This window comes from Melopsittacus undulatus, chromosome 2, assembly GCF_012275295.1.
Source record: "Melopsittacus undulatus isolate bMelUnd1 chromosome 2, bMelUnd1.mat.Z, whole genome shotgun sequence".
Taxonomy (NCBI): Eukaryota; Metazoa; Chordata; class Aves; order Psittaciformes; family Psittaculidae; genus Melopsittacus; species Melopsittacus undulatus.
In genome coordinates, this window is record NC_047528.1 from 12490810 (window position 1) to 12505410 (window position 14601).

The 14601-nt window shown below is 34.9% G+C and overlaps 1 protein-coding gene across 1 annotated transcript in view; it reads left to right on the forward strand.

The window, feature by feature from the left end:
• CNTN5 (contactin 5) overlaps window positions 1-14601 on the forward strand; it is a 221962-nt gene that overhangs the window by 73624 nt on the left and 133737 nt on the right. Inside the window, exon 5 of the mRNA XM_034072837.1 lies at window positions 4193-4295. Within this exon, the coding sequence (XP_033928728.1) occupies window positions 4193-4295 (103 nt within the window). The remainder of the gene's footprint in view (window positions 1-4192; window positions 4296-14601) is intronic.

Sequence of the window (14601 nt, forward strand, 5' to 3'; positions counted from 1 at the left end):
AGCTCTATGATTTGTTACTCACTTAAAAATCGTATATTATGTTTCTATTCTTTGCTGATCAATTTTATTTATTGTTGTATTTCATGTTTGATAACTGAAAATAAAAAATGACTGAGAGAATTTTTTATGGCCTTAGTCAAACCTCTGAAAGACAGTCATGTATATTAAGTCTGAGAGAGATTGATTCTATTGCACATAACTCAATGCCTTAGTATTTCTTAAAAGTTCAGGTTCCTTTTAGCACCTAATACTAATGAACAGAAGTCTTGATGAAAATGATGCAGACGGTGATTGTTTTACCATTACAGACTTTTAGTTACCATAACAGAAACTGGGAAAGATAAAGATCCTGGAGGTAAAATAGCCGTAGCAAAGCAATGGTAATTCTCTCGATGTCTGTGCAGCTTTAATGTCCTACTTGGTCTCAAATACCATAAATAATAAGGATGAAAAATATCTCTTTGCAATAATAGACTTTTGTTTCCTGATTTTCATAGGAACACCAAATAATTGCTCAGTATTTTTTCTTCATTTTTTGGCCAGTTGCTGCAGGCATGTCACTTGCCAATGTAACAATAACCCAGAAGAACAGGACGTGGTACAAAGCTTTAGTAGATCAGAATTTCATTAGGAATATGAAATTATGGCATGGCTCTTGAATATCATTCAATACTTGTACAGATTGCAGCTACTAAAGAGACTTAATTAATATTGTTCCTCAGATGTGTTCATAAATACTGTATTAATTTAAACACAAGAATACCTTATTTCCATTTCCAAAATGCATTTTTTTTCAGGGCTAAAAAAGGCAAATGTTTAATAGCATACTGCAAATCAACACAGAAATTTTCAGGAACAAAGCCTTACACAAAGGAAAATAAACCCCCCTTTGTTTAAATCCACTGAATCGCAAAATGTGTCAGCAAGTATACACAGTCAACAAATGCCAGAGATTTAAAAGGAACACCTCAGGAGTATAAGACTTCATCACAAAATGTAAATGAACTGTTTTCATTTGTGTTCACTACAAGGGAACTTAGGAAAGTTCCCCTATCAAGATTGAAGTTCTCCTAACTGACAATTTGATAGATGAAATTTTAGACAAAATATTACATTGACATTACAAATATTAACAAATCCCTAAGGCCAAACTCATACAGAAGGAAGCAAAATGGACCATTTTTTTTTTTTTGCTTGGCTTCAGGCATAGGAGTGTAGGTAGAAAAGGTGTGGGGAGACTCCTAGGAACATCTGAGGAACTGCAGACTGGTAAGTCTGACTTCCATGTCAAGTATTTTGTTAGAAAAAGCACAGAAAAGTACAATTAGAGGGATTGCATTTATCACATATCCATGCAGTAATCTGTTTTACCAGACAGTCATATCCCATGAACACAGGTTTTAAAGAGGGAAGTCACACTTCAGTCAATGTGCAACTTTCCTGAAAAGTATTGCAGAATATAAACAGGAATGGTCAAATGAATGCTGTGTACTTTTGTTTCATATAACTCTCCAGAGGGTCACTCTGCAAGGGCTGTCAATTAAATGAAATTCTCAGAAGGGTTGAAGGTCATCCACATTTTGAATTAACACATGGGAAAAATAGTTCATCTGTTTTGGGAGCATCTGGTCATTTTGGAGAACAGGATGATATCCTGTGAAGCCACAAAAGAGAATCATAGAATCATAGAATAATTACGGTTCGAAACGACCAACTAACCAACTAGTTCCTTTTCTGGTGCTTCAGCATTCAACACATAAATCATCTGGAAAGGAAATGAACACAGAAGTAGAAAAGCTTGTTGATATAAAATTATTAAGGCTAGTTAAACTTTAACTATGAAGAGCTGCAAAAGGATATCATGATAATAGAGTGGATAGGTAATAAATAATGTCACCCAGTACAAATTTATGTAACACCCAAACCTAAAAGTATAAATACTTTTATTATATATTATTGGTAATTAGGGTGCCATTGTGGATGAACATCAGTTCAAGTGCAAATAAGACAAATAGAAATGAATTATGATGAAAACAATAAGAAACAAACAAAAACAAGAGAAGAAGCGAAAATGTGATAGAAAGATCTACAGCTTCCTTACTGCTGTGCGCTTCTCATCTTCCCATCTCAAAATGATAGAATGGAATTTGAAATGGTGCAATATAGGCACTAGCCATGATTGCAAGTTAATTAAAGGTTCACTTTAAGGAAGGATTAATAGTCTGAGATTTTTCAGTCTATAAAAGGCACAGCTAAAAGGGTATATGACAAATATTGTATAAAATCATGAATGATTCAACTGAGATGAATCAGAAACTGGTATTCATAATCACACACCAAAAAATAAAAAAAAAGCCAGAAACAGTAAAAGAAGTCACAAGGAGTATAATTAAATAACATAATTTATTGACATAGTACAAGCCTATGGGAATAAAATTTTTATGACAGATTACACTAGGAAAGATTTCAGTCTAGTCTAGGGAAAATGGCAATTGACTACAATTTGGTTGATGCCCTGACTTTATTTTAATACCCAGGACACAAAGGTTAATTTTGTTTTTTTCTAAAAAAAAAAAAAAAGCCTTTTAAGCTTTAATATCAGAATTGGTTCAGAATTTGTCTTTTCAAGCAATGGGGAGTATTTTTCCACAAGTTCACAAAGCAATGTCAAAAAAATTGATTTAGTTATGTTTTCTAGGATAATTGTGTCACTACTGCTAGTACATGTAATACTTGCATGATTATGTTTTTTTTTAAAAAGAAATCTCCTGCTACTTATAAAGCCACATTATTTATGGAATTCATTCTTTGAACTAAAAGCATTTTGTGATTGCTACTTCAATTACTTGATTCATGGCAGACACATTCAGATTTTCTAACTAAACTGAAACCCCCAGAGTCGTAGTTAAATGCATATAGTTCAGACTTCTTCCCAGAGACAAGCTGCAGGAGCCTGTGGGACAACAGGAGGAAGACAGCACACCCCCACCGGAAACTCCTGAGTTCATATGAAATATTTGAAGAGCTAGAAATATATGTTTACCTTTTCAGCCTTCTATATTATTTTTTTCTCTAATAGGCTATGAGTTCTTTTCCATCTTTTTCTGCCAGCTGGTCTTCTCTGAGCTGCAAATCTCATATTCTTCTGCTTCCATGTTCTTCCTTATGCTCCTTTCTTTTCTCTTTCTTGAATAAGATATCTGTTGTCTCTCTTTTGCCCTTTTAATTGCATGCTCTAGAATTCTTTGGAGTCTCTTGACTGATTTTTATAGATTCAGGCTGGACTTCTTGCTGCTGTGTCCACAAGCCAAATTTTATTCGGTTTTGCTTATCTAAAAATCTGAACAACTGTTAGTTTATTTAATGTTGCTTTTAGTTCCTGAGCATTGCTTAGCCCAGTAGCCTGTCTTCTGTCTAACTGAACAGTGCTGTTCTCCTGCCAAGTCAATCGTGACATTTCCTCTAAGATGCATCAAATACAAACCTCTCACATTTCCTTATAAAACCTGTCTCCCTTCCCTGGTCATTTCTCATTTCCTAAACTCTTGTGATTCTCCAAAGCTGTCAGTCACTCCACAGCAAATTCAAGATAACTATATTGATTTCAGTGTATATATTTTTCTCATTCCTAAATGTTTTTCTGGTTGTGTCTTTTGGTACTGTGTTGTTCTGATAAAATTAATCATCTCCTGAATCAAAAGGCAACTGAAAATGAATAACTGGACTTTGTAAGTGTTAGCATATCTGTGTTTGTATCTGCATACACAAATGCTGTTACATCAGTTGAATTTTTCTTGCTGAGTTTAGGTCCTCAGTTGACTACAGCATGATGACGATTTATTTAACATAGATGTGCCTGCAGTAGTAAACAAAGCTTTCGTCTCTGGAAATTCTCTCCCCTCTCAAATAGTTTGCCTGCTTTAATCTTTCAAAATCTAAACATTAACCTGTGTTTGAAAAAACAATTCCTTTTCCTTAAGCTCACTATTGTGCTGCTGGTAACTCTGAAGAGCATTTTAGAACATGTACTGGACACGAGCAGAGCATATCAGAACAAACAAGGCTATCTCCATCAGTTACAAGCTTTACTGCTGGGAAGGTTGAAAAAGCAAGCCACAGGGTTTTCCTGTGATTATCTCAGCAGGTAGAAAACTGATGATATTTCATATTCTAAACATTCCTTATTTTCCAGGTGTGATGGGGGAGTATGAACCAAAAATTGAAGTCCATTTTCCTTACACAGTTACAGCTGCAAGGGGAACTACTGTTAAGATGGAGTGTTTTGCACTTGGCAAGTAAGTACAGATTCTTTGATAATTAGACTTCGTTGTTTATTAAGATTTGACATGCCTAATTTGTGGTTTCATTATTTTGCTGGATTTCATTATCACAAACAGTTCTTACTGCACAAAGTAACCAGTTCACTAAATAGCCAGTTATTAATTCCCTGCCCAGCCATTTCTGTGGAAAGTAATTCATTCAAGTTAAAAGACTGTCAAAACGAAATGTAATATTCTTGTAACAAAAAGAGGAAAGTAGGTGGGTATTTTTTTTTTTAAAATTACCAGACTCACCCATTTTAATCACTGCAATACCATAAATCAGTAAATGAGAGTTTATTCTGCCAAAATGTTATAGTTGGAGAATAAACAAGATTAATAGCTTTCCTTTTTTTTTTTTTTTCATTCCCAAATTCATGTATGAAGCTAAAAGCACAATGTTTTTAATATGTCCTAACACACTTTGTGGCAGTGCCAATTCTCTTGTTTCTGCCTGACCTAATAGCACTACTAGAGACAGGTATTTAGTATTCTTGTCAAAGGAGGTTTTATATGTTTATTGATAAATCAACTTAGGGAGAGAAAGGTTTTAGAAATACTTGCTATTTCATATAAATTAAACAAGAAGGAAATTATTTCTATACATTATTCAGATTACAGAATATAGGATGAAATTGATAATATATCAGCATTATTGTGGCAGTTACTGTTATTATTGCTGCCAAAAATAAGGGATGGAGAGGTAGTATACACTTAAACAGAAAGAAATTATTCTTCCTTCTGTACGTATACATAGCTAAAACCAGGTGTTCCATCAGTGATGTTTCACTAGAGACATATACAAAAATAGAAAGGGTTCAGTTTTTTTCCAAAATACATCATCAAATTCTACGTGGAGGTGTGTGTATTGAAATAAATCTCACTGTATTGAATTCTTTTCAGTTCCCTTTTATAGTGGTGTTCCTTCTGTACATCTCCTGCACCCCACAAAGTCATGCTGCTCAATATCATATATCCTGCTTGGTTTTGTAGTTCACAGCTAATCAAGGCATATATACAGGTTTCTTAGAGCCTGGCTTTGATTAAGAAATAGTGGAATGATTTGTCTTTGTAACTCCTGTGGAGGAACTTAACAAATCACAGCCTGAGGAGTAGCATATCTTCCATGCCAATTCTTCTTAGTAACTTAGTAGGAGCAAAGCATAAAAGGAAAGGAGTTCTGAAACAAGTCTGTTTCCTGAGGATCACCCCTCCAGCTTGCTTCCAAAGCCCATATACAAAGCCTGATTCTACCACCCAAGAGGACTTTTAAAATGTTTTGATAGTAATTTTGACCTTCATGTGTCACTGGATTTTATCTTTTGTTCAGATTTTTGTGTTAGCAGGTCTTATTTAGTGATTGGATGATACATATATTTTTCCTGTTTTTCCTGTTTGACCAATATCCAGATGTTCTCAGTGAGCAGCTCAACAGAAAGTGTTAATGAATAATTACAAAGAAATTCTGAGAAAGTGTTTGAATTGCATCTGTATAGGCCTGGTGAATTTGAGGAAGAGATGGAACATAGCCAAACCAGTCCAAACAAAAGATGGGAGACCATAACCCACATATTAGGAGCCATTAGACAGTAACAGTGGCTATTGCAAATTCATTCACAACTTAAATGTAAGCAGTAGCTTAGAAAATAAATGTGAGAGAACTTCTGTAGGGTAAAACTTGTATTTTGTGTTATATATAGTAAAGACAAGGAAAAAGGTACACGAGAGAGGACAGCAAAGCAATAAATAGAGAGATTCCCTGAAAGATATGAGGAAAAGGGCTGTTCTGCAGAGGCTGGTAGCTCCAGGCTCTCTACTGTCAGTGACACTAACCAATTTTCTGCCAGGTCAATAGCTGGCAAGCATTTGCTTTTAGGCTCTTGGCTATGGCTGAAGCAGTAACCAGTGTGTTAGTTCTTATTTTCTTCATTTTGCTGGAATTAAATTCTAGTTGCTGCCAGATTACAAGTCAACTGTTGCTTTCTAGTGAAGAGGAAGCATGACACATGTCCTTCATAACCATAACTGACAGAAAAGAAATGCAGCTACTGATACCTTCCATCATCAGCACCCTGAGATTTAGTAAACTGTCAAAACCAGTCAGTCACTATTTAAACAGCCACATAAGGAAAGTGAAGGTTAACAGAAAGGCTTTGATTAGGTTATTTCCAAGTTCATATTTAGCATTAACCTTTAATAAACAAAAAGCGAAACAAAACCACCTGAACGATCAAGGAATTTAAGGTTATCTAGTAAGATGACCCCATTTGCTGCTATTATAATGGGCAGCTATTTTTACCATGAACATTCCTTATCTTCTTTTCACAGCCATTAATGAACAATCAAATCAGCTGAGTTGAAATTGCTTTCAACCTGATATGGTAATAATTACATGAGTGACATTTCAGGCCTTGTTTGAGACCTGGAGGCTGAGGTAAAAATGCATCAGCTTTCCCATTCATTTTCATAATTTTCTTTTTTTTGTTGTCATCTCTTATTCCTGATAGCTTAGAAGGATCTTCCTTGTTACCTAACTGAATCAGCACTAATTTGTTAATTCTTTATTTAACATTTTGATATCTGGTGGTTTTAATTCTTACTGTAAATAACACAAAAGTTGTTACAGTCTCAAAACCAATGTGCTTCTGGTTTTCACATGCTTTAATTTAGCTGTCTGAAACACTCTTCTCTCTCCACTGTAATTGTGAGAATGACAGATGTTCCAGTGAGATTTCCTGAAGTAGACATTTGGCAAATAATCCAGAAAGAGAGTAGTCTTTAGTTACAGATTAATGATTTATTAATAGCGTTTGTTTAGAACTGCCAGTCAGTATGTCTATAGGAATTAAATAAATTGGAGCTGTGCAGCTTTTATCTTCAAACTAAAAACAAATGTCTTAATTGCTTGACAGACAGAAATTCTCTGAGAAGGATTTTATACTGATCTGTGCAATATGTACCTGGTCCCCTTACAAGTGAAAATATTATGTTACTGATGCCGCTTACAATTAGGCTTTGTTGTTGCTAAAGAATTCAAAGTAATACAAGAGTGAAATCTCTCAAAACAGTTATTTGTCTTAGATAATCAATCATTGGCTAAGAAATCCCTGCATATATCCATGATTTACTGCTGAGGTATAGCAGGAGACATGATAAAGAGAGGAGTCAAAAGAAAATAATTATTGTATTATATATCAGAGTGTGCATTTTGCAATTAGTGGTCTTTTGTGATTTGTGATGGATATTTATGCTGGCCCTCTTTTGTGGAAGAGTTGTTTTTGCAGCCATATCCACTGTCACATCCACTCAATAACTTGTGTTTCAACTGTTATTAAAAAAGATATGCTTCATATGCGTATGCATATATACAGTTATATATACAGATATATTTTCTGCCACCCATTTAATTATGTCCTTTTTTAACAGGAACACTTGAATTCATGTTTGTTTCCTAACATGACAGAGGAGCATATTTATTAAAAAAAGAATAATTCAAAAAAGAACCCCAAAACCTACTGGAAATAACAAAGTATTGATATCTTCTTTTTCTCATAAAAACAGATATAAATCCTTTTAATTTATGTAATTGTTAAATCCTGATTAAGATTTACATTAAGCATTGATAAAGTAGTATAATCATTTTGAAAAAGGGAAAATATTTCCTTTAAAATTTACTAAATAGAAGAATCAAAGCATCTACATTAAAGAATATAAAGCTAAGCAGCAATATGGTAATATTTGCTTTTGAGTGGCATGATTTGCACTGCTTGTGGCTTCTGTTACTGAAAAAGACAAGCCAATTTATTTTTATAAAAGACATGAATGGGCTTATTGATAGTGAGGTTATTCTTTGTAGTTCAATAAAACTGTTGTTCCAACAAGTCCATTATTTTAATGTCAGAAATTAAGTTTATTATGTAAATCAAGAAGACAGATCATGACTTTGTTCTTTGGGTAAATTCTGGTGAAAAAAACATCATTTCTCCATCTGACACTCTTGCACAATCAAAGCATTGCTGGCTTTTCCTGCTGCAGAAATACAATTTGTCAGGTACTGCCTTCTGTGACAGCAGGATGTCATTTTCATTTTCTCTAAAATTTTACTGACTTTGCTCCCAAGAATATCTGGAGGCAGCTGGTTAATTCTTTCATTCCTTTTCTGCATGTACTTTTTTCAATGGAAGAATTCTGATGTCTTCATTTAGCTCCTCATTAGAAAGATATGAAAATAGTACTGGTAAAGGGACTTTTAAGTCCTCCATCATTTGATATATTCATTAATCAAGCTCTTCCAGTAATGGCCATCCAAGCATACTGTAACACTTTCTGACCTTGGAGTATAGTTATCTCCTAAGTGATTTTAATACTATTATTTTAACATGGAACTTAAAAGTAGGCCTGGATGGAAAATATGGCTTTGGTAAAAGCCTTAAAATGAACAAGTTTTCATAGCTTGAACAATGATACAGGACTGGTTTGTCAAAGCTCACATGAAAGACTCTAAGTTACAGTCACTGAGCACAAACCCTTGCTGTCAGACAAAAGCAAGAAAAAGGAAGTGTCAGAAATGTATCACTCTGCTTTTCCTTTTATGTTTTTCTTTTTTCTTTTTTTTTCTTTTCACTGACATATAACTCTAGGTTGACTCCTTGTTTCTCTTTCAAATAGTTCTTCTACACCCACTCTTTCACACAGATTTTTTAAAGTCAAATCATATATAATGCACACACCCTACCTGACCCTCACACTTCAGCCTTTTCCTCACTTCATTTTTGGTCATGCATCACACCATACAGCAGCTTCTATTTTATTCTGCTTATAAACTTCATACTGCTAAGGTTTTCTGGCTCCAGCCAGAAGAAAAAGAGTATATGCAGTTTGTATGATGATAGTGCCAACAGCCAATTTTGAGTGAGTAATCATATTTTATTTCTCATTAGAACAAATTAGAGGATGTGGGCTATTGCTGTGCTTGTAGGTTCTTAAAGCTTTCGGTCTTTGCTTTTAAAATAGTATCCCTGGGCCATGTAGACTACCAAAAGGATTGTTTTGCTAAAAAAAACCCAACAAAACAAAACACCAAAAAACAAAACAAAACCCCAAAAAAACCCAGTAAGTTTATTCATCCTTTTTTCCCCTATGATTATTTTTTTAAACATGTAGGTGAACACCTAGAGATTTTAATCAAAGGAGTCAGTGGAGAAAAATGCTGACAGACAATTTTTGTTACTAACCTATATGCTTGGCTTTCTGTATTTTTGAGAGAGTGTTTTGTGCTTGTGCTATTTCTGTAAAATAATAACATCTACACAAAATATCGATATTCTTTCTAAATGCTAGGGTGTTTCACTTTACTAGTATCATGACTGTGCTTATATTGTGAAATATTTTTAGTTAAAGACAAGAATAAAATAGAGATATTGACGTCCTTTTATTACTGAATTATGATGAGGCTGTCATGATAGAAGCATTTTTCATGCTGTTACAGTTAAAGTTGCTTTAATCGTTCTATTGGAAACTTTGTTTTGATGGGATCTGGAGCTCAGTCATAAACATTCGTCCCATCTGTAATATGGCTTGCAAGAACTCAGCTGATAGACCATTTTTAAATCTGCCTTTCAAAATTTAAAATAAAATAAAATAAAGTAAAATAAAATAAGGTGAAACTACGTACATTTAAGTCACAGAAGTGAATGAAATTTAATGACTTGTAGTCTAGAAGATGTTCTAAAATATCTCAAAACAATAAACCAACTCAATTCTGATTAATAAATATCTCAATGTTTTAGATCCATGGAGTACAGAATTTTAACTTATCTCCTTGACTTAATTGTCTTTTAACAGATTTTTTTTAACTGTTCTTCAAGCTTCTGTTAAAAATGCTATCATTTATTCTATGTCACTATCAATATTTTCATTGAAGATTATGTACATGTAGAGAGAGTTTAATGAAGATTTTTAAATATACAGAAATTAAAGGAAAAAATGGATAAATGAATATTATATTTAAGCAAAGATCACTGTGGTGATACATAAAAAATCTTTATGATCTGGTGAAGGCCACCTGACTATAATATTGGAGAACTGCATGAGATATCTCAAGAAGTTATTTTTCCCGGTTTTGATCATTAAGACAATGACATAGTGTAATGACTATAAAGAAGGCTTCTAGATATTGCAAATCTTTTTGCAGGTGTAAAAAGATAGACTTTACAAAGACACATGTTGGATGTTTCTGTGAGGTCTGGTCAGTGTTTGCCAAATCATGTGATGAGGAAGAGAATAATTTCAAAAAAGGAAAGTTAAAGGCGTCCAGGAAGTACATCTTTGGTCAAAGATTTTATTGAGCCTAGTTCCTTTCTTTTCTTCTTCTGAACTTCAGCTGTATGTGACTTTTGCCAGCAACACGAAATTCACAAACAGTAATCCTATAATGAGTCACAGGTCCAGGTTGTGCAGTGCTCTACACATGCAGTTAGCCATCTGGTCACTCAACATAGTGAATGCAAGTTCCCAGCATTACATCGTATCGTTTCTTACCTGTAAAGGACAAAACTTTACCCTCTCTGCTCTTCAGATTTGTGAAATAGGACTTTTTCTTTTGGTCTGCCAGTTAAAGCTATGACCCGGGTTTTTCATATCTTTCTCCCTGACTTTAATCCTTTTGTTAGCTGTTTTTGGCTAATCAAATATTGCCTAATTTATACTGTTCCAGGGTGTTTCAGAGCTAGTATTTGGGTTTCGGCCATAGACAGAAGGATTCTTCTTGCTTTCAGACCTTGCAGGTGGCATCTCCTGCTATAAAGTGACAAGAGAACCTGACAAAAACTTCCCATAACTTGACCCCTTTCCACTAATCCAGTGTCAAAAAAAAAAGCCTCATGAGGATTTCTATTTTGAGATCAAGTTCTTTTCTGACATAAATCTTTTTAATAAAAATCTATGAATTCACCTTTCCCTCCAGCCCTGATATCGTGTTAAAGAGTAGCAGACCAAATGCACAGTTTAAAACAAACTTAAAATTAACTTCTGTCCTACTCTGCATCCCAGGGGCATCAAGATGAGTGCATGGTCTAGGTGGCAAAAAGCAGCTGAGTATTACTGCGTACAAAAAAGGGAATATAACATGAGTTATACTGTTAAATCTATATATATACACACAAAATTGTATTAACACCTGTGATATAAAAAAGGCTTCACTGTTTTCAGGGCCAGGTATGACAGTTCTTTTGGGCATTTCTTTGGGATATGTCAGCAATTTTTTTCAGTTTTGTGGCAGTCAAGAGACACAGAATCATGGTATCATAGAAATATAGAATATTTTATAAAAGGTTTGCATCCTGAGTGTCATGCAGGATTTGCAGAACAGAAAGACTTTTTTTAATCCAACCCATTTGAAAACAACTACTTTACCTGAAGGCATTTCCCCTCCATACATGATATACTGTGACTGACCTTTGCTTAAATTCAGTGACTGGCACAAGCACAGCTTTCTCCCTGAGTATAAGCTGGATATTTTTTTTATCTTGGGCAACTGTATGAAAAGCCTCAGGGAATGAGTGTCTCTTTGCTAAGTATACAGATACCTCATGGAATGGCCATTTAGCCCCACCAGCTGCTCCTTTCTAGGTACTGTCTTTCAGAAATGATTAAGCCTCCTTGTACTTTTCCATGAGCATAGAATAGTTCTTGCCTCTTCCCACAATAATAGTGACACACAGAAACACCTTTGATACTACAGATAACATGATTCTATAGTAATGACATTTAGAGCACATTAACAGTCCTCATTTCCACTGAATCCTGGTGACAGTAGCACATACATTGTTATCCCCTCCACAGAACTGCTGGTCAAAACAAAGTATGAAAGGACATGATGAATTACTACATTGATAAATGAAGGGTTGGAGGTTTGAGGAATTCTGACCATATTTAGTATGCAATTTTCAAGCAAAAAGGAAGTTAATTTAGACTTGTCTTTTAAATGTATTGTGATACTCACAATTTAATGACATGCCAAGATCCCTGGTGTACATTAAATGGCGCAAATCATTCTAGATGCTATACATCCAATTCCTTGTTGAAACTAGGGATTCAAATAATCAGTGTTTTTTCTACATACAGGAGGATTACTAGGGGAGCAAGGACTGCTAGCATCTTAGTATTGTTGAGTATTAAGCAAATTCTCAATGTAAAAGTCCAGGGGTAGTAATTTGCCTTCATCCTCAAAAACAATTCTTATCATGATATTCAATTTTTCATCTACAGGTCACAGATGCTTAAAATGGCTGTTTCCTCTTTTTAAAAGCAGGAAACCTTGGCTTAGGGTATTAAGATAGGATAATTTGCCAAAATTAAACTGCAAGATGTAGACAAAAACTGGTATAGAAATACATGTTTCTAAATCCTGTAGGACAAAAAATCATGTTCCTCAATGTCCCTACACACCACTTCTTACTTTAGGAACTTGTTAACAAAAGTTAATACCATCAGGTGCCAAACCTGGAAGCTGTGAATCCTACTGTTAAACAACTGATAACAAAACAATCCAAGAAGGAGATGAACACTATCGGTAGAACAGCATTTGTCAGTGTTGTAGGCAGGGATCTCTTTTCCCATGGAAATAAATTTGTGATGGGAGGAAAGAACCTTTTTAAACATGAGCATGGCATCTTCAAGCTGAGTTTGTTTATATAAGACAGAAATAGAACCAGGAGGGTTTGTTTTTTTTTCTTTTTCCTTTGATAGCACATATTGTTTATGTCAAATAAATCTTTCTAAGACTTTCATCAATCTAAAGTTCATTTTTAGCTCATACTGAATAAGAATTTATGTCATAAGGTGCTAGACCAGGATTGGATTTTGTTCGTAGTTTTCAGGCTGGATTGATTTCTGCCTTCCTTGAAGTGGGGTTGTTCCTGCATAGACTTCATAATGCTGTTACAAATATTGCAATCATTCATAGCAATGTAATAAAGATTCTTTGGTAAATCTCAAGAAAAACTGCCAGGCCACGTTCTGCCTCACTCTGACTACATGCTACTTATGTACATCTAAAAAATGAGAATTAATTGTTTTTACCATATGGCATGTTGAAAGTGGGGAAATAAACCCACCGAACTGCAAGTCTCCAATAGAATGTCATTTTTGAAGAAACAGTATTACTAATCCCTTCCTTTCTCTCACAGCCATCAAAGAAAACTTTTAAATGCTGCTCAAACTTTGTTCAGTGATTCGCATAGTTTTGCTTTAGGTTCAAAGATGGAGGAGTGTTTTGTTCTTTTTTCACTCTTAATTTACAATCCAGAAGCACATATGTGCTGGGAGTGAAGTCGATAAGATTTGCATGAAAAAGAGTTTGGGAATGAGCTCTAAGGCCTTGGTGCCTGAGAAGCCCTGGGGCGATGAGTTGGAACATTGAAGGACAAGAAAAGTAAACAAGCAAGCCTTGGAAGGATGGGCCATGATGTAGCTGTGGCTGGAATCTCAGTTTGAGACCAGAGGATGTGGAGGTTGTGAGAGGTTGTGCAACATTGTGATTGGACTATTTACCTGGAGAGTTTTACAGGGGGCAATGAGATTGAACATTGTATGTATGTACAGGTTGGGAAAGTACCAAACAAGGGGCTAAAAAGGGCTTGGTGGTAGTAAATGGGGATTTGAGTCTCTGCATCAACTCAAGTCCATGTCTTGAAATGCCGCACATATGTAGGCTTTCTGTCTGTGTCAGAGGTAGAGAGGATCAGAAGGAAACATGCTGTCAATTGTCAATAGTAGGCCCTATAGTTACCATTGTATTTCTCTTCAGGAATTCCCACAAAGAAATAAATGTGTATAATAGTGTGTGGTACAAGAGCTTTAAATCCAGCACTTCCAGAAGTCATCACTCTCCCTGTCTTCGAAATCTGTAGCTGATCAGCAGTTTCAGGTCAGCAGCTGATGAGATTGTTCAAAGGTGACCTGCACACCCCAAACTGGGTTTACATTATGATTGGTGGTAGACATGTTTTTTTCTGGAAGTCCTGGACTCATTGTAACTACTCCTCTGGAATTACGTGTACACAGGCATTAGCTATATCTGTACAGCAGATTTAGGAAATCCTCAATTTATGTGCCAGCTACAAAAATTCTGCCTCAACAAAATTAGGAACGGAGCAAAATGACATGAGAGAAGGCCAGTTATAAAATAGCTTTACACAGCAAAAGTAAACACTGTTGTACTGTAGTATTTTGGCTCTGAGAGTCCATATGAACATGTATTATCCATGTGAATATATATTAT